The sequence below is a fragment of the Petaurus breviceps genome, unplaced genomic scaffold (genome assembly GCF_028583685.1).
Source record: "Petaurus breviceps papuanus isolate PSGF00001 unplaced genomic scaffold, PetGlider_PUasm1.0 90779, whole genome shotgun sequence".
Classification (NCBI taxonomy): domain Eukaryota; kingdom Metazoa; phylum Chordata; class Mammalia; order Diprotodontia; family Petauridae; genus Petaurus; species Petaurus breviceps.
In genome coordinates, this window is record NW_027187344.1 from 8,764,829 (window position 1) to 8,785,631 (window position 20,803).

Below are 20,803 nucleotides of genomic sequence, written 5' to 3' on the forward strand. Positions count from 1 at the left end.
GGTTCTCCCTGCTGTAACCTCTGATCCCAGTTTTCACAGAGCCCTGTACTTTTAGACCACTCCCTTGTTAGGGAGGCACAAGGTAAATCCACTCATCCTGGGATAGCCATTTCTTCTTTTAAACCCCTTCTTGCCTCCAAATAGAGGTCTGATACCTTGTGATCCCATCTTTACCACCAATTGTAGTGCCAATACAATATTCACAGTGCCCATGGTCACTATAAATATTCCAGCATGGTGCTCAATCGCAAAATATAACTATTCTCCATATAGAAAACAGAAGTGAAAATTTATTCAGACACCAGAAAACCAAATCCCAACACCAGGAAACTTACTTAATCCATCATAGCAAATAGAAGTTAATGCATCACAATGTAGCTGAGAGCCACATCATCCTTTAGCTTTCCCACAAACCAATATTTGACCAATATTTACTTACAAGCCTGACTGACTCCCCTGGGACATGGGCTTTCCTCCCAACCCCTCCCAACAGTCTGGTCTGCCTCTGACTCCCAGCTTCTTGTGGGCTCTGTTCCACCCTTCAGCAAACTCTTCCAACAACAGGCTCCATGTGATTACATTCAGCCTATTAGAGGGCAGAGTTTATTTTCAAAGAAGGGAAGATCTTCAAATTTCCTTAGGCTTGTTAAGAGGCATGGAAGATCTTCAAATTCCCATTATCATTACACTGTACTGGCTATTAATGATCATTATTACACTCATTGAGTGCCCAAAAACTTCCCTTTATCAATGAATTTTAGAATTTTGCTTGGAATTAAAGTTAAGATCACCAATTTATATGATAAATCCACTTTCTTCCTCTTTTTAAATATCAGGACAACATTTAGCAATCTCCTGTCTTATCTTTCCTGTTCTACCAGATTTTTCAGAGGTCATAATTAGTACCTCAAGAATCACATTGTCAAGTCTTAGTACTCAGGGATATAATTTTCATACTCTTGGATGAGATTTTCATTGACTTTTTTGATTATAAATAAATAATATCACAAATGCAAGAATACTTTTAAAATCAGATATTGTGAAGAAGCAGAACTTTTAAAAATAATATATTTATAAAAAAGATATTACCATACTCCACGTGGTAAAATCACTATTCTGTGCTTTCCTTACAATAGAGTGACCCTCAAATAACAGAAAATGTGCTTATGCTTCACTTATTTTTACCACTGTGTTTGTAGAAATTCATTAAGCTTTAGAAAGTCATGTCAATTTTTTTTGGTTAGTTTGAAAAACTATCTTTATCCTTTCAAGTTTATGTCTAGAGCAATTCTCATTTTTATACTTTTCCCTTCTTTTAAACTTACTTCTTTGCATAAACCCTCAACTAGCTTGGACAAGATGATTGAACTGTGTAGTTGTTGCTAAACTTTGGAGATGGCTTTGTGTTTTGTTTTTCTGGGATATGGAGTTGTCTGACAACTGATAGGATCATAATAGAACCCCAGAATTGTGAGGTTCAGTCCTCAGACAGAACTAATGACATAAGGAATCTTTATAAACTAAAAATCCTAAGTTAATTTTTCTTAAATTGTGCATATTCTTACTTTATAAATATATAAATAACTTATAAAAGTATACTCTTATTTGAAATTAAAAAATTGTTTTTTCAAAGTTTTTGTTGTTAGCTTTTATTTTTGTATCATCTTCATTTGCCAATCCTTTCTTTTTCACCTCCCAGAGAGCCATCCCATATAACAAAGAACCAGGAAGGAAATAGGAAAAAAAATTACAATTTAGCACATCAGCTAAATCCAACAGTATATGCAGTTGGGCTGGAAATTTGGGAACATAACTTATTCAACTAATGCCCTTAATCCATTTTATTATGTTTTTCTTTTGCTCTTTTGATGACAAATTTATTTTCATGAAAGACAAGATTTTTCATTTCTATATTTCTTCTCCCTCCAGCATTTCCATGATGGTCGGAAAGCTCAACAGCACATTGAAACTTGCTGGAAACAACTTGAATCAGTAAGTGAAATCTCCTAAAGAAATATGTTTATAGACTCTTTCAAAGAGACTTTAATGGAATTTGTTTCTAAAATAGTTCTAAGATAAGGTGCTTCTGAAAGAGTATAATCAATATTACATTTTCTTAATGAGTAGTAATGTTGTATACCTTCATTTTATTCTTTTCCTACCGTCTCAGGATTAGGCAACTTTTAGATGTTTGTTCTTGTGTGTTATTGAAACAAATGTGTGTACATTTTAAGTGAAAGTTTACAACACTGATTACAGCAGATTATCTTTGCACAGGTGCTCTTTATTGAGCTTAATTTTAAGCAACATCTTCTTTGAATCTAATGGTTTCATAATTAACTGTGCACTTTTCTTTTTGACTTTTAGAGTAAACGACGATTTGAGAGAGATTGCAAAGAAGCTGACAGAGCACAACAGTATTTTGAAAAAATGGATGCTGACATTAATGTTACAAAAGCAGATGTTGAAAAGGTATACTCTGTCATATTCTTATATTCTTTGTTTCATTTCCCTATTTATCCTTGTCACTATTTGTCGTTTTCTTGAATGAGTTCCTAAAGTTCCACTTTCATGTCCATAGAAAGGATATTATTTGTGATGTTTTTCTCCTTTGTTGTTATTACTTTGAGGTCCAGGATTTGAAATTGAGTAGTTCTCACCATTGTGAATTTGGGAAGTATACTCATTATTTGTGTTATCAGTAAGAAAAAAAGACAAATATTTTGGTACCTTATGTGAACAATATATGAGAATGCTGACCTTAATAATGTTCCAAAGAAAAAATACTCTTCCTATTAGAGTAGATTGCCAAATAAAACAGGAATCCCCGGGCACTAGACATTTCTAAATGTTTTTGAAGTTTATTTCACATATGAAAATGAAATTTGGCTGACATAAAAGTCCTAGAAATGTTCTTTTTGCTCTTCCATTTATTAAGATTGATAAATAATGTCACTTTTTTTTTTTTGTTTAACTACTAGGTCACTTTTCTCAAAGGACTTCTTAGTCAGTTATGAGGGGTATGAAGGACACTGAGGCAAAAAAACACAGTTGCTTCTCTTAAGGAGTTTACAATCTAGTAGGAGAAGCAATAGGCAAACAAATTTATACATAAAAGCTGTATGTGGAATAAATATGAAACTACTAATAGCGAGAAGGCACTATAATTTAGAGGGGTTGGGAAAAACTTCTAATAAAAGATGAGATTTTAATTGGAACTTAAAGGAAGCTAAGGAAGTCAGTAGGTGGAGGTGAGAAAGGAAAGTATTTCAGGCGTAAAGGACCACCAGAGAAAATGTCTGAAGGTGAGAAATGGAGTCTCTTATTTGTAGAACAACAAAGAAGTCAGTGTCACTGCATCTGAGAGAACCATGTTAGGGAACAAAATGTAAGAAGATTGAAAAGGTAGAAGGGGTCTAGGTGATGAAGGGCTTTGTGTGTCAGTCACAGGATTTGTATTTGATTGTGGTGGTGAAAGGGAGCCACCAGAGAGTAGGAGGATCTTTTTTAAAAGAGACAAACATGAAATTTAGGGAATCATTTAAGTGGCTAAATGGAAGATGGATCAAACTGAGGAGGAACTGGAGCAGGGAAACCCACCAGCAAGCTGTTGCAATAGTGCAGATGTGATATGATAAGGGCCTTCATTAGAGAGGTGGCAATGTCAGAGAAAAGAAGGAGGAACATTGGATATGGGGGGGAGGGGTTGAGAGCAAGGAATCAAGGGTGATTCCTAGGTTGTAAGCCCCAGAGACTTGGGAGGATAGCGTGGCCCTTTATAGTAATAGGGATGGGAAGAAAGCAGGAGAGTTTAGGACAGGGGTGGGGAATCTTTGAACTCAAGGCCATATGTGGTCTTTGATCCTTGGTGCAGCCTTTTGACAAAGTCCAAGTTTTACAGAACAAATCCTTTTATTAAGGGAATTTGTTCTGTGAAGTTTGGACTCAGTCAAAGAGCTATGCTTGAGGATCTAGAGGGCCATATGTGGCCTTGTAATATTAATGGGAGTTGAAGATCTTCCCCATCCATTAATAGGACTCACATGGAGCCCAACAAGAGAAACTTGATTAGGGGAGGCTTGTTTTTCAGGAAGGCCCACACCTTTTGTTACTTTGTAATTAGGCAGTGAGTCACAGAGTAGTGATGCCCTCTGACCCTGAAGAAATGCATATATACTCTGAAGTTAGCATTTTGCTTTGGGGCTCCCTTATTGGAAGAGTGTTTGTGTAATTTGGCCAGATGAAACTGAGTAGCTGTTAAGGAGTGCCCCCATTTTAAAAACTCAGATGTTGGTGCTTCTCTCTCTGGTAACTATGTATATATGTATATAATGGTCAGACAGTTGGATCTGTCTGTTGATCTGTGATGTATGTATTATTTGGTCAGTTAGAAGTTGTCTGTTGGTCTTTATGCTATTATTTCTACTTGTAATGGCTGTATTTTCTCTGAAGTTCAGGGTGCTGACTTTTTCCCCTGAACTAAGTAAATTATATACATACATATATATATATATATATATATATATATATGTTTGATTAAAGTAAGATTATTGACCCCTTTTGAGTTGCTTTCCTTTAGGAAAGCAGATCAAAGAAACTGTGGTTGCAGCTCTTCTGTGTGCTTGTGTTATTGGTCTTATACCCCCACAGCAGCTGCAAGTAACATTACTGTTACAGCCCTCGAGGACACAGGTTCCCCACCCCTGGTTTAGGGGGAAAGATAATGAATTCCATTTTGGACATGTAGGCTTTAAGACGTTTACTAGACATCCAGTTGGAGATGTGAGATTGGTAGTAAATAGATAGGTTGGGACAGGATAGGTAAGTTTAAGAATATCAGCAGAAATATGGTAATGAAATATGTTGTAACTCAAGTAAAATCATATAGAAGAAGAGAAAAAGACCTAGGACAGAACCCTGAGGAACATCTACAGTTTGTAGATGTAATATGGATGAGGATCCAACAAAAGAGACAGAGATGGATTGATCAGATAGGTTGGAGGAGAACCAGAAGAGTGTGGTGTCTCAAAAACCTAGAGACAAGAGAGTAATCAACAGTGTTGAAGGCTGCAGAAAAGTCAAGGAGAATGAGGATTGAGAAAAATCCGTGGATTTGGTAACTTTAGAAGTAGCACTTTGGGTAGAATGATGAGGAGGTCAGAAGTCAGATTGTAAGGGATTAAAGAGAGAGTAGAAGAGAGAAAGTAGAAGCATCTATTACGGATGGTTTTTTCAAGGAGTTAGCCACAAAGGGCAAAAGAAATATACGATAATAGTTGGGGGAGATAAAAGGATCTATTGAGGATTTTTTTTTTCTTTTCAGAATATGGGAAGCATAGGCATGTTTATAGGCATTGGGGAATAAACCAGTAGACAGGGAGAGATTGAAACCAAGTGATAGAATGGGGAAGACAGAGGGGAAATATTTTGGAAAATATGGGATGGGATAGGATCACTTGAACAGGTAGAGTTCTTAGCTTTGGTAAGGAGTAAGGCCACCTCATCATGTGAGACAGGAGTGAAGGAAGAGAGAGTGGCAGGAGACATCTAAGAGATAGGAGATGAGGAAGAGGAGAGAAGAGGGAGCTCACAGCAAAATGGGTTCAATTTTTTCTGTATATAAATATGTATTTAAATAGAGAGTTTTTCCTTTGATAGTTTGTTTTCAGATTTTTCTATGCTGTGTTAAAGAATTCAGGTGTCTCTTATTCTAACTTGTCTACTCTGTTTAGTTGATAATACTTAAAAAAAATGTTTTTGCTAGTAACAAATAGTTTTAACGATTACTGCTTTATAATGTAGTTTGAGGATTAAAAGTGCTATTCTTCCTCTCTTCCTCTCTTTTTTTTCATTATATACTTTGACATTCTGGTTCTTTTCTTCTTCCAAATGAACTTTGTTGTTTTGGGTACCTCTTTAAAGTGTTTTGTTCAGTTTGCTTGATATACCTCTAACTTTGTATAAATCGGGCAAAATTATTATTTTCATTGTTTTGGTGCATCTTAACCACAAGTATTGACTATCCCTCTAGCTAATTTGTTATTCTTTATTTCTTTAAGGGATGAATATCTTGTATCTATATAGATTTCCAGTATGCTTTTGTAGCTTGGTGCCAAGATTAATTATGCATTTTGTTGTTATTTTGAATGGGACTTCATTTCTTATTATTGCTTTTTGGATTTTGTTATTGCCATATAGAAATACTGTTGTTTTGTAAATTTTTATTGTTGATTTTTGTGAGTTTATTTTATAGACTTTAATGAAACTATTAATTATTTATGATGATTGAATTCTTAGCCATACAAATGATAAAGACAATTACAAAAAACACAATAGATAATTGTGATTATGTGAAATTGAAAAACTTTTGCACTAACAAAATTAATGCTACTAGGATAAGAATAGAAGCAGTTGCATCAAATATCTCTGTTAGTGGTATGATATCCAAAAATAAACAATTAACAACTATATAAGACCAAAATCCATTAACTAGAAGAATTATAAACTATTAGCAACCATTTAAATAAGATGTCCATACCCTTTGATACCCAGAAATTCCACTGCTAAGCATATAACTTCAAGAAGTTTAATTTTTAAAATGGAGGCTTCGTTTACTCAAAATATTTATATCAACACTTTTTGTAATGGCAAAGAAATAAAAGCAAAGTTAGATGCTCTTCAATTAAGAAATTTTTAAATTATGATATATCAGTGTGATGCTACTGTTATATGAAACAACGAATATGATGAATACAGTGAAGCATGGAAAAACTTAGATGAATTAATGCAAAGTGAAATAAATAGAACCAAGAAAACAATACAGACAGTGACTTGAAATGCTTATTATATATATATACATACATATATATGTATGTATATTATAGATATTGTGCTAAATGCTTTGGATACAATTACAAGCTTACATTCTAATGGAGCAAGACAACATATAAATGAGCTTGAACAGGTTGAGGAAGAGTAAGGCAGGGAGTAGAAGAAAAAGCCTGGATCGACTAGGAGGGAGTCAGGCAGATCATAGCTAAGGTAGGAAGTTACTAATTCAAAGAAGGTGTCTCTGTAAAGAAGTTTCTCCAGAGTAGAGAGTGGGTTGGTGAGGAAGAGAAGAAAGCGCCACCGTCAAGTACCAAGTGAAGTAAAACTTAAGATCACTGGACCTTTCCTGAAACAGCGTAAATGGAAAGAACAAGTACATTGAGTTTAAATAAAAAGCTGAGAGATTATAATGACTTAGCTTTGCCCCCAGAAAGAGATATGTGAAGAAATTTTGCCTCACTTTTTACAGAGGAAAGGGAGGGACTTGCGTTACTGCCTATAACATTAGACAATAGATAGATTGGTTCTTCTGAACTTTTTTTTCCTTCTCTTTTATTATTTACTATAAGGAATGGTTCTCTGGGAGAGAGTGTGGGGAGAGACACACTGGGGAACATAGTTGATGTAAAAATTATCACCATGGATTTATTTTTTAATAATAGCTAATATTTATCTAGAACTTTTGAAAGAATGTTCATTAACCTAGAGTATTATAATTAAATAACTGGGGAGGAAGAGAAATTAGATAAGTAACTTTTTTCTTTGCTGACACATGGAAAATGCATCCATTTTCCCATATGAAAATGCATTTTATTACATTTCTGGTTAGACTACTAAAATGGTTTGGGTAATTTGGCCTATTTAGTTATTCTGAATATATAAAATAACTAGGAATTTAGAGGAAGTCAATACAATTTTTCATTTTGAATGTCTTAGTATATAAGTTAAATATTTAATTCTATTTTTAAAAAAAATTTTTTAAGTAATTTGCTCAAGGTTACATGGCCAATTATTTCTGGGTGTGGTAGTAAGTATCTGAACCCAGATTCGATCCCAGGTCATCCCGACTCTGGGGCCAGTGCTCTTACTCACTGTGCTACCTGGCTGCCCCTAATTCTATTTTTTACATCCCTGATGAAAATTGTGATTTTTTAAAAAAAAATTTACCTTATTTGACATAATAGTAAAAGGATACTCAACTAAACTTTCTGTCTTAAAAAAAATTTAAATATGGTCTATCTTTTATCCTTAAGGCCCAATTTAGGAGGACATAAGGCCAAGAGTTTCCCTAATTCAGTTGCAAGAAGAGTTCAAACACAACAGTTTAGGATTTGATGTATATAGTTCTAAGTGGTCGATAAGTTGAAATTTAATACAGATGAATTTAAATTCAAAGTCCTAGATTTGGGTTAAAAACAAATTAATAGCACAAGTAAAGAATGGAGAAGAGGTGACCAAAAAAAAATTTTTGTGCAAAAAAGATATTAGGGCTCGAGCAGATCTATGAGCCTCCCAGATCTATGAAAGCTCCTTGTGAATTTACCTGTTGCTGTCAAAAAAAGCTATCATTTTTCTAGTCTCCCAAATTTAAAAGCTCTGTATCATTCTTACCTCTTTATTGTCATTCAGTTCCTGGCTTAGCTAATCAGTTGTTAGATGAATTCCAGTGGCTCACTATTGACTCTACTTTTTTTTTTTTTGGAGGGCAGTTGGGGTTAAGTGACTTGCCCAAAGTCACACAGCTAGTAAGTGTGTCAAGTGTCTGAGGCCAGATTTGAACTCAGGTCCTCCTGACACCAGGGCCGGTGCTCTATTCACTGCACCACCTAGCCACTGCTCACTATTGACTTTAGAATCAAATTTTTTTTATCTTTATAGCTTTTTAAAATTTCTATTTCATACAAGTTTCATAGTGTGCATTATATGTGTATATAAAACAATAATACATGTATATGACTATTTAGAATGTTCCACATATAATAAGGAACATTTTAAAGAAAAAAAAACTTAGCAAAACCTCAAATACAGAGGAAAAAAATCTGAAAACATATACAATATTTCAAACTGATGAACCTCCTACCTTTGTATAAATAACTGTTTATTCTTTTGTTTTTCTCAACATTCACTTTCAGTTTTGTGTTTGTCATTATTTCCATTGACCTTGTAGTTGTTGTGTGTGTTGTGTTTTTATATCTGCTTATTTCATTTTCATCAGTTCATGTAAGTCTTTCATACTTCTTTATAATTTATCATATTGGCCCTTTCTTACATGTATAAGAACTTGTTTAGCCTTTCCCCATTTGATGGGCATCTACTTCCATCTGGATCCATTTCTTTGCTTCCACAAAAAGTAGTGCTTTAAGTACTTTAGTGTATAAAGGAACTTACTCTTATCAATTACCTCTTTGGAACATATGCCTAGAAGTGACATCTCTAGGTTAAAACATACTGATAGTTTAGTCATTTCATTTGCATAATTCCAAATTCCTTTTCAAAACAATAGTACAATGCATTAGGACACAAAATGGTGGAGTGAAAGGAAGCATTTTTGCCTCTTTCAAAACACCCTAGCAAATGTGTGAGACCAAATTCTGATTGTAAAAGCCAAAACAAAGTCATAGTAAGCCATGTTGTGAGCCCAGGGCAACTTAGGGAGGAAGGCCACAGACAATGGGGAGGGGTTAGCCAGGAATGAGAACAGCACCAGCATCACCTAGGAACATCTTGCACCAAGGGACAGAAAGGAGACTGACACAGAGCATAGGAGGCACTGATGTGTAGAAAGATCCCAGGGGATCTCTGATTATCACTGGGTACAGAAATGGGATCTATCTTTCATCTGTTTCTCCAATTACTCAGTACCAGGTCACAGATCCAGGGTGAATTAGGAGTGGTTCTGAGCAAGTGGGAACCTACCTGTGTGTGTATAAAGCAAGAAACAAATTCCTAAAACTTACCTGTGTGACTTTGAACTCAGGAGCTAAGCAACAATTCAATTCTGGCTGTTAGCCCCAACATAAACCTGCAATGGAATAGCCAGGGCAGGACTCCTAAACAAAGGGGAAGCAGCATTTCAGTTGCCCTGAAACTGCAGAATCTCCCTGCAGGCTAACAGTGATTGAGTCCAAAAACTCGCACTGGCCAGGAGACCCAAACCTGAGTCAAAAACTTGGAGAGCTCAAGACTATAAGGTAGTAAACAGACCTCTTGCTGGATCATATCACTTTGGGAGCACTGAAAATTTGTAGACACCTAGTCTGAGCTGTGAAAGCAGCAGGGCAAAGTAGAAATTGAAAGAATCCACGAGGCACCTCCTAAAATTTAAACTTGTAGGAATATTGTAGTCAAAATCTAGAACTCAGAAGTCAAGAAAAAAAATATAGTAAGCAGCCAGACAGAAAGAATTTAAGTACCCCAGAGCTACACTAAGGGCCACACAAGAATTTGCAGCCACTACTTAAGAAATGGAGAGGTTAAAATGTGGTATTCTGGAAGGCAAAGGATTTAGAATTACAGTTGAAAATAACCTACCTGGCAAAATTGAGTGTCATTCTACAGGGGAAACCCTTAATAAAAAGGTAAACTTTCAAGCATTTCTGATGGAAAGACTGGAGCTGAGTACAAAATTTGACATTCAGATACAGTATTCAAGAGAAGAATAAAGAGATAAACATGAGTAAGAAATAATAAGGAACTAAACAAAGTTAAACTATTAGCATTCTTATATGGAGAGCTGATGTCATTACTGGGGTCTTACAGAGAGGGCTTGGTTGTGATTCTTCTTTTGAGACAATCCAAACATAATAGAATCAAGGGTGGGGAAGAATAGTTTATTGGGAGAAAGGGAAAATGATAAGAAGAATGGAATAAAATTATCTGACTTAAATGGGACATGCAAAAAAGAGTTTATACGACAGAGAGGACAGTAGCAAGGTCGACAACATTCAAATCTCATTCTCATTTGAATTGGGTAAAGTAGGGAAGAATATACATGTACACACAGTTGGGTACAGAAACTCATCTTACCCAACAGAGAAAAAGGAGAGAAAGGGGAAGGTTTAGGTAAAAAACTATGGTAGATTAAGGGAATCAGTGGTTAGAAGCAAAACAGACTTTTAAAGAAGAAACAGGAAAAATAGAGAAGAAAAAGTATAAGAGAATAGGATGGAAGGAAATAATACAAGTCAGCAGTTATATAACTATGAATGTGAGTAGAATCAACTCATCCAAAAAATGGAAGAAAACAGCAGAATGGATCAGAAAATGGAATCCAACAATATATTGTTTAAAAGAAACAGTTGAAACAGGCACACAGTTAAATTAAGAGGTAGAACAAAATCTATTATGTGCTGTTAAAAAAAAAAAAAGGCAGGAGTAGCAATCCTAAACTTAGAGAAAACAAAAGCAAAAAATAAACCTAATAAAAAGATAAACATGGAAACTACATTTTGCTAAAAAGTACCACAGATGATGAATTTTAATACTAATACTAAATATATGTGTGCATATAAATTTATAAAAGTTAAATATGTTATAAGAGAATACAAGACAGTAAAACTATAACATTGGATCTCCTCAATTTGCCTGTTAGAGATGTAGGTAAATCTGGCCACAAAATAAAACAAGAAAGAAGTTAAAGAAGTGAATAAAATTTTAGAAAAATTAGATATTCTAAGCCTCTGTAGAATATTGTGTAGGGATAGAAAATCACTCTTTCTCAACTGTGCTTGTCATCTTCACAGAAATTGATCATTAACCATAGATACCTCATAAATGTAGAAAAGCAGAAATATTAAATGCATCTTTTTCTGACTAATGTAATAACAATTACATTTACCAATGGACCTTTTGAAGCATAGAATAAAAATTTATTGGAAACTAAATAATTTAACAATCCTAAGGGGAGGGGGGTGCAAAGAACAAATTACAGGAAAAATCAGTAACTTCAGCAATCAATTTCATTAAATTATGAGATCAATAAGACATACTTATGGGGAAATTACATTTCTAAGTGCTTATCAGTAAAAGAGAGAAAAGATCAATGATTTGGGCATGCAACTAAAAAACCCTAGAAAGCCAACAAATTAAATCCTCCCAATTAAACACCAAAATAGAAATCCTAAAAATCAGAAGCAAGATTAACAAAATTGAAAATAAAAAACCATAGACCCAATAAATAAAATTAGGAAACAAATTTTTTTGGTGGTGGTAAGGGGAATAAAATGCATAAGCCATTGGCTAATTTGATTTAAAAAAGAAAAACCTAAATTATTAGTATCAAAAATGAAAAGGGTGGATTCAGAACCAGTGTACAAGAAATAAAAGCAATACTTAGGAATTATTTCATTATAAGCCTAGCAAAACTGGTGATCTAAGAGAAATGGATGAATATTTACAAAAATATAAATTGCCTAGATGAATAGAACAATAAGTATAATACTTAATTCTATTTTAAAAGAAGTTGAACAAGCTATAAATGAATAGCCACAAGAAAAAAAAACCCAATTCCCAATACAAAATGTATTCACACATGCATTTTACTAAACATTTAAAGAATAATTACTTCTAGTACTACATAAGCTTTGAAAAAATCATTTAAGGGGGCGGAGCCAAGATGGCAGAGTAGAAGCAGGACCTCCCCCCTGCCCTAGCTTCCACCTTCCTCAATCCATGTAAAAGGGTACTCTAAACAAACTTTGGAGCTGCAGAACCCACAAAAGGACACAGAGAAGCTAACCTCCTGCTGAGGACAGCCCAGCAGGCCAGCAGGAATCCAGCTCAGCGCTCTGGGAGCCTAGCCTAGCTCCACACCTAGGCTTTAACCCCAGGGCGGTCCTGACCAGCCGAGGCCAGAGGGACTCCAGATCAGCAGCAGCTGTTGCCATTTCCAGATTTATCAACACATAGATGGAGGGACAAAGTGAGAGCTCAGTGCAGTCTGGACTTTGGGACCAGTAAGTGGGAGTGTGTGGCTTTTGCCCCCGGGGCGAGAAGCCGCTGAGGTGCTGGCACAGACAGCCAGTGCCATGTGGCAGCTTCAGCTCCTGGCCTGCAGAGTGTAGGGGGACCAAGCACCGGTCTGAGGGGTAATTGCTCTTGCTTTAACCTGCTTGGATCTGGATTGCAGTCTAGGGTGGAGGTCCTGGGGTGTATGTCCACCTTGCCAGAGCGTGTGGAGACCTCAGAGAGGGCACTCATCTAATACCTCCGGCAACTGAGAAAACCTCAGCATTTGGGACGAAAGCTCCCCTGTCTGGTGGCAGAGTCCTACTGTGGCAAAAAGCCCAGGGGTCAAATGACTGAGGGGCAACATGACCAGGCAAAGGAAACAAAGCATACAGAAGATTCCAACATTACACTCCTATTTTGGGGACAAAAAGGAGCAAAGCATGGAACAGGAGGAAGACAGTGAAGTTAGAACTCCTGTACCAAAAGCTTCAAAGGAAAATACAAGCTGGTTACAGGCCATACGGGACCTTAAGAAGCAGATAAGAGAAGTGGAGGAAAAATTGGGAAGAGAAATGAGCATGATGCAAGAAAATTATGAAATGAGAGTCAATAGCCTGACTGAGGAAAATAACACTTTAAAAAACAGACTGACTCAAATGGCAAAAGAGGCTTAAAAAGGCAATGAGGAGAAGAATGCCTTAAAAAGTCGAATTTGCCAGATGGAAAAAGAATCTCAAAAGCTCAATGAGGAGAATCATGGCTTCAGAATTAGACTGGAGCAAATGGAAGCTAATGACTTTATGAGAAATCAAGATGCTGTTAAACAGATCCAAACAAATGAAAGACTAGAAGGCAATGTGAAATATCTCATGGGAAAAACCACTGACCTGGAAAATAGATCCAGGAGAGATAATCTAAAAATTATTGGACTACCTGAAAGCCATGATTAAAGTAAGAACCTAGAAATCATCCTCCAGGAAGTTCTCAAAGAAAACCTCCCTGATGTTTTAGAATCAGAGGGCAAAATAGAGATGGAAAGAATCCACCAATCACTTCCTGAAAAAGATCCCAAAAAGAAAACTCCTAGGAATATTATAGCCAGGTTACGGAATTCCCAGATTAAAGAGAGAATATTAGAAGCAGCCAGGAAGAAACAATTTGAATATTGTGGAAACACAATCAGGATAACCCAGGATCTGGCAGCTTCTACACTGAGGGATTGAAGGGCTTGGAATATGATATTCCGGAGGTCAAAGGAGCTGGGATTAAAACCAAGAGTCACCTACCCAGCGAAACTGAGTATCCTGTTTCAGGGGAAAATATGGTCATTCAGTGTAATAGAGGACTTTCAAGCATTCTTGCTGAAAAAACCAGAGTTGAATAGAAAATTTGACATTCAGATACAAGAAGCAAGAGAAGCATGAGATGGTAAACAGGGAAAAGAAACCATAAGGAACTTCTCAAAGTTGAACTATTAACATTCCTACATGGAAAACAATAATTGTAACTTATGAATATTTTCTCAGTAGTTGAAGGGAATACAAATATATCTATATATATATATATATATATGTATGTATATATATGAGGGTATATGGGCATATGAATACATATGTGAATGTGTGTATATATGTTTACAGTTATACATAGGTAGAGGGCACAGGACCAATTTAACAGGAAGGGATGATACTTAAAGGTGAAATTAAGAGGTGAGAGAGGAATATAATGAGAGGAGATGGGGAGAGACAGAATGGGGTAGACTATCTCATATAGAAGAGGCAAGGGGAAATGGTTACATTGGAGGGGAAGAATAGGAAGGCAAAAGGGAATGGGTCAGCCTTATTCCCATTGAATTTGGCTTGAGGAGGGAATGAAATACACACTAAATAGGGTATCTCACTCTCCAGGAGAGTCGGGGGGGAAGGGGATGAGAGGGAGGGGGGATGATGGAAGGGAGTTCAGGCTGGGGGGGAGGGAAGTTAGAAATACCCACTTTTGAAAAGGGACAGGACCAAAGTAGAGAACAGAACAAGTGGGAGATGGGATAGGAGGGAGGGAAATATAGTCAGTCTTTTACAATATATCTACTATGTTATTGTTTTGCATTAGCCACACATGTACATCCTATACTGAACTGCTTATCTTCCCAGTAAGGGTGGGTGACAAGGGAGGAAGGGAATGAATCTGGAATTTAAAATCAAATATTCAGATGTGTGTGTATGTATGTATATATATACTATTGTCAATACTATTTTACATGTAATTAGGAAATAAGATATACAGATATACAGGCACTGGCACATAGAGATCCACTGGAAAAGTCAAAAGGGGTATGGGAGAAAATATGGAAGAGAGCAGATTGGAGGAGGGGATATGCTGTGGGACTGCTATTTTTGGGGGGTGGGTAGGGGAAAAACGGGGAGAAAATTTGTAACTCAAAATCTGGCAGAAATGAATGTTGTAAATCAGAAGTTAATAAAGCATTTGAAAAAAAATAATTTAAGACGGGATCCTGTCAAATTCCTTCTATGACACAAATATCAACTTGATAACTAAACCAAAAAGAATCAAAACAGAGAAAGAAAACTGTTGGCCACCCTTTCTGAGTATTGATGCAAATCATTTTAAATAAAATACTAGCAAGGAGATTACCATAAAATGTCACAATCTTCATGTACTCTAACTAGGCTGGAATTATAGCAGGAATTCTGGGCTGGTTCAACATTAGAAAAGGAGTTTTTCTTAAAATTATAAGTATTATCTAGCTAAAAACAAGAACAACAAGTATTTATAATGTGAATTATCTAGAAGCCTTTTTAATAAGATTATAAGTGAAGCAAACATGTCCATTATTATCATTACTAGTCAATATTGTACTTGAAATGCTGGCAATAGTAATAAGACAAGAAAAAGACATTAAGGGAATAAGCATAGGCAAAGAAGAAACATAAATATACTTTTTGCTGAAGATAAAATTGTTTACTTAGAGAACCCTAGAAAATCAACTAAAAAATTAACCAAAACAATTAATAACTTCTTCAGAGTTGCAGGATATAAAATTAACCTATACATATCATTTGTATTTCTGTATATTATCAATAAACCCCAGCAAGAAAAGATAGAGAAGTTCTATTTAAAATATCTTCAAACTGTATAAAATGCTTAGGAGTCTGTCTGCCAAGACATAAACAGGATCTATATGAAAACAATTACAAAGCACTCTTCATACAAATAAGGACAGATCTAAACAACTGGAGAAATAGTAATTGCTCAATATAATGACATTACTACCTAAATTAATTTACTTATTCGATATTGTGTGATCAGACTGCATAAGAATTACTTTATAGGGGTGGCCAGGTAGCACAGCGAGTAAGAACACCAGCTCCAGTGTTGGGATGACCTGGGGATCGAATCCTGGCTCAGACACTTAGCACCCACCCAGAAACACCTGGCCGTGTAACCTTGAGCAAGTTATTTAACCCCAATTGCTTAGGGGTGGCCAGGTGGCTCAGGGAGTAAGAGCACCGGTCCCAGTGTCGGGATGACCTGCGGATCAAATCCGGGTTCAGAAACTTAAGCACCACACCCAGAAATAACTGGCTGTGTAACCTTGAGCAAGTTACTTAACCCTGATTGCTTTAAAAAAAAAATTACTTTATAGAACTGGAAAAAAATAATAACAAAAATTTATCTCAAGGAACAAAAGAACAAGAATAGCTAGGGAATCAGTGAAAAAAAATTGAAGGAAGGGGGGGACTAGATCTCAAAATATACTACAAAATGTTAATTAATCATTGGGTGGCTAGGTGGCACAGTGAATAGAGCACCGTCCCTGGAGTCAGGAGGACCTGAGTTCAAATCCAGCCTCAGACAGGTAACACAAAAACTAGCTGTGTGACCTTTGGCAAGTCACTTAACCCCAATTGCCCTCCAAAACCAAAAATAAAATGTTAATCATCAAAACAGTCTCATACCAGATATAAAATAGTATGACTGATCAGTGGAACAGATTAGATATGCAATATATAGAAGTAAATGAACACAGTAACCTAGTGTTTGTTAAACCCAGAGATCCTAGCTATTGGGGCAGAAAGTAGGTTTCTGAAAATGAAAGAAAACTGAAAGATCATTTTCACACACAGTATGTCCCAAGACAAGCTCCAAATGGGTACAAGATTTATATGTAAAAAGTGACATAAGAAAAATTATTGTTGCGTAGGAAAACTAACCTGTCATATCTATGGAGAGGGGAAGATTTCACAACTAAATAAGTGATAGATTCACAGGAAGATAAATTGAATACTTTTAATTTCATAAAATTAAAAAGGGTTTTGAAAAACAAAACCAACTAATGCAGCTAAAGTTAGAAGATAAGCAGGAAACTTGCCAGGGCGGTCAAGTCTTTGCATCCAGTTTCTCTATTAAATCTCATTTCTAAGTTGCAGCATTTAGCACAGTGCCTCACATAAAGTTTGTTCTTAATAAGCTTTTATTGCATTATATTTATATATGGGGAACTGAGTCAAATTTACAAGGACAAGAGTCATTTTCCAGTTGATAAAGAGGTCTTTTTCAGAGGAAGAAGTCCCAGCTATGATATCCGTATGAAAACATGCTCTAAATCACTAATGATTAGAGAAATTAGAATTTAAATAAGTCTGAGGTGCTACCTCACACACATCAGATTGACTGAGAGACCAAAAAAAGGAAAATGACACCTGCTAGAGGAGATGTTGGAAAACAGTTACACTAATGCACTATTGGTGGAGCTACAAACTAGTGAAACCATTCTGGAAAGCAATTTGGAACTCCACCAAAAAAGCTATTAAGCTGTGCTTACATTTTGACCCATCAAATATCACAAATATGCCTGTACCCCAAAAAGATCAAAGAAAAAAAAGGACCCATGTGTATAGAAAAGTATAGTAGTTCTGGGATGGCCATCAGCTGATCAATGGCTAAAAATGTTTTGGCTTATGAATGTGATGTATACTCTTGTGCTCTAAGAAGGAGATGGTTTCAGAAAAAAATGTGTAAAGATTTGATGAGCTGATGCAAAGTAAAATGGACAGAACCAGGATGACAATTTATACAATAATAGCAATATTGTAACAGTGATCAACTGTGAAATATTTAGCAGCTCTGATCAAGACAGTGACCCATTATAATTCCAAAGGACTTATAATGAAAAAGCTTTCCAATTCCAAATAGAGAGCTGCTGATCTAAGTGCAGATTGAAGCATATTTTCTTCTCTTTCTTTTTGTTTTTTGTTTTGCTTTGAATGAGTATACATTGCCATGGGTTTTGTTTTTCTTTCATTCTCAATAAGTGTGGAAGGGGAAGGGAATAGAGAAAATTTGGAAATGAAAATAAAATAATTGAATTATTTCAAACAGTCACAAAATGGTTGTACTCCACCAACAGTGTGCTAGTATGCCTATCTTTGTACAGTCCCTCCAGTGCTGAATATTTCTGTCTTTTTTCATCATTTCCAAATAATAAAATTCATTCAGAGAAACAAATGATCTAAAATATCAAAGGAAATAATGAAAAAAAATTGGAATGAAAGAGGCATTAGCACTTCCAGATCTTAAGCTATATGATAAATCAGCATTAATAATAAAAAACAAAAAACTTGTGGTGCTGGTTAAAAAATAGAAATAGAACAATGAAACAGACTACACAAAGAATAATTAGAGATAATTAAACTCATTGACCCCATATTTGTGAAACCTGAAAAGAAAAATTACTTTGGAAAAAAGTCCTTATTTGATAAGAACTCCTGGGAAACCTAGAAAACAATCTGTAACAAATTAGACTTGGAAAAGCATCTTACACATATTGTACAGTAAGTTCAAAATAGATTTATGACCTGAATATTAAATATTATATACTATTAAACAAAAGAAAATCATGTACCATTCACATCTATGAGCAGGAGATGTATTAACACAAACAAGGATAAAGGAAATTTCAGAAGATGAAATAGGGGGTTTTGATTTCATGAAACTGAAAAGCATCTGTATAAATTAAATTAATGCATCTACAATAGAAGGGAAGCTCTTAAATATGGGAAAAAAATCTTTGCACAAAATTTTTCATGCCTATAAGTTAATATAAAATTATTATGGTTTTTGCTTAAAAAATTATGAAAAAAGTTTAGAAACTACTATATTGGACAACCATAAGCAGAGAGTATTACTTAGTCTAATTGTTGGCCTCTAATTGTGTACTCGGTTTGCTTCTTACTTGGGTTAAGAAGAAAAAGGTTATGAAAATGAATGGAATGTGAAATAATATTGCGGGACAGAGAGAACAGTGTTTTCTAAATGCATGTGTTAAACCATGTCAGACATTGAATAATACCCTTTGTCTTACTCACCCTTGCCTTGTGACTCCTTGCTGTTACATAATTTCTAAGTGCAAAATGGGATATTGTTTAGCATCAGTTATAGTTGGTGGTTATGAGTAGCTGGAGAAATTGTAAATAGCTTAATTTTTTTTTTGAAACTGTAGTATCAGTTTCCGAGTTCTAGTCTCTTAATTTATCTGCCAAAAACCAGACAGACTTCTTTCAAAATCAGTACTGTACTGTGAATTGACTGAGCAAGGAGCTCCCTCTAGATTGCAATAGGTGCTCTTATTTTTAGAACTTGATAATGAGCCTTCATTCCAAAACCTCCAATTTGAGGAAATAATTTATTTTTTTTTATACCAAGCAGCCAAAAGTAAATTTAAAATCTGTTATATTCTGGTTATATAAACTGTTAAGTTATGATAAACTTTTTAAAAAGTAATTCTTGTATTTTTCCACTATCCATTTTTAGTGAAGATAAGATCTTTTAAAATATTAGACTTTTAAAGCCTTTGTTAATATAAATGCTTTGTAGAAGGGAAGATCTTAAATTTACTTTGCAGTAGTGATTAGACTTCTAGGAAGAAATGGGATAAAAAATCAGATTAAATTATAAAATATATACTAATTTATTTAGGTGGGAATTAAACAGAGTTAAGCTGAAACTGATAATGGAAATTAATTAGAATAATTAATCTTCCTAATAACCCAAGAAAACAAATGAATTTCAAGTATTTGGAATTTCTCTTCAGTACAGTGAGCATGCTTAATGTTTGCCAGGCAGCAACTTGGATTTAGTACTGCTTCAACAAAAGCCTCTAGAGTGTGTCAGATTTTTTGACCATTTGGGGAAGAAGTCTGTAGTGTATGAATATTTTAGTTATTCTACGTATAAGGAGTTGTACCAGATTATTTGTTTGTTTGGTCCTATTAGGTTGACATTGTTATTGTGTAACTTGGCACCTTAAATTCCCCCCTCCTATTTCTGTACTATATCTAGCTAGTTATGTTAATAAAAATAATACTTGCTAAAAAAAAAAGTTTGTTTTTACATGTAACCTGGAAATAAGATATACAGGCAATGGGGTATAGAAATCCATCTTGCCTGACAAGAAAGTAAGGAGGAAAGGGGTAAGGAGGGGAATGGGGGGGGGGATGTAAGAGAGGACAGACTGGGGGAAGGGGTATTCAGTATGCTTGCCATCTTGGGGTGGGGGTGGGGAGGAGATGGGGAGAAAATTTGTAACTCAGAATCTTGTGGAAATGAATGTTGAAAACTAAAAATAAATTTTTAAAAAAGTTTTTACTTTTAGAGTATGTTTTGTTTGTTTTGTAGAAAGCTGTGCATTTGTTTTTAAAGGGGAAGTGGTTCGTTTGCATGCAGAAAATCATCTCTGCAACTGTATTTTAATCTCTCCATCTTTTTCTCCTAATATTTTATTTAGAGGTAGAAAAAAAATCAAATAGTATTGTCAGGAAAATGTCATTGTAGCTCTTCCAAGAATCAGCAACATAAGTAAAATTTAGATTCTCTAATTGTGCTCTTTTTAAATACAATTTGACTTGGGTCATCTACCAAACACTCCAAGAAAGAAATTTCTTTGCTCTCTTTTTTATTTACATCCTGTAACCAGTCATATCTCTGTGGGGTTTTTTTTAACCCT

At 35.2% G+C, this 20,803-nt stretch overlaps 2 protein-coding genes across 13 annotated transcripts in view; both read left to right on the top strand.

Annotated features, from left to right (window-relative positions):
• The window catches only part of TOR1A (torsin family 1 member A), a 381,690-nt gene that overhangs the window by 216,840 nt on the left and 144,047 nt on the right, over positions 1–20,803 (top strand). The gene's annotated exons all lie outside the window — the stretch shown is intronic.
• Positions 1–20,803, top strand: part of FNBP1 (formin binding protein 1) — a 211,000-nt gene that overhangs the window by 133,390 nt on the left and 56,807 nt on the right. For all 12 annotated transcript variants that reach the window (XM_069069374.1, XM_069069372.1, XM_069069373.1 and 9 more), the window contains exons 5-6: positions 1,930–1,992; positions 2,368–2,472. In XM_069069374.1, coding sequence (XP_068925475.1) covers positions 1,930–1,992; positions 2,368–2,472 — 168 coding nt within the window. The remainder of the gene's footprint in view (positions 1–1,929; positions 1,993–2,367; positions 2,473–20,803) is intronic.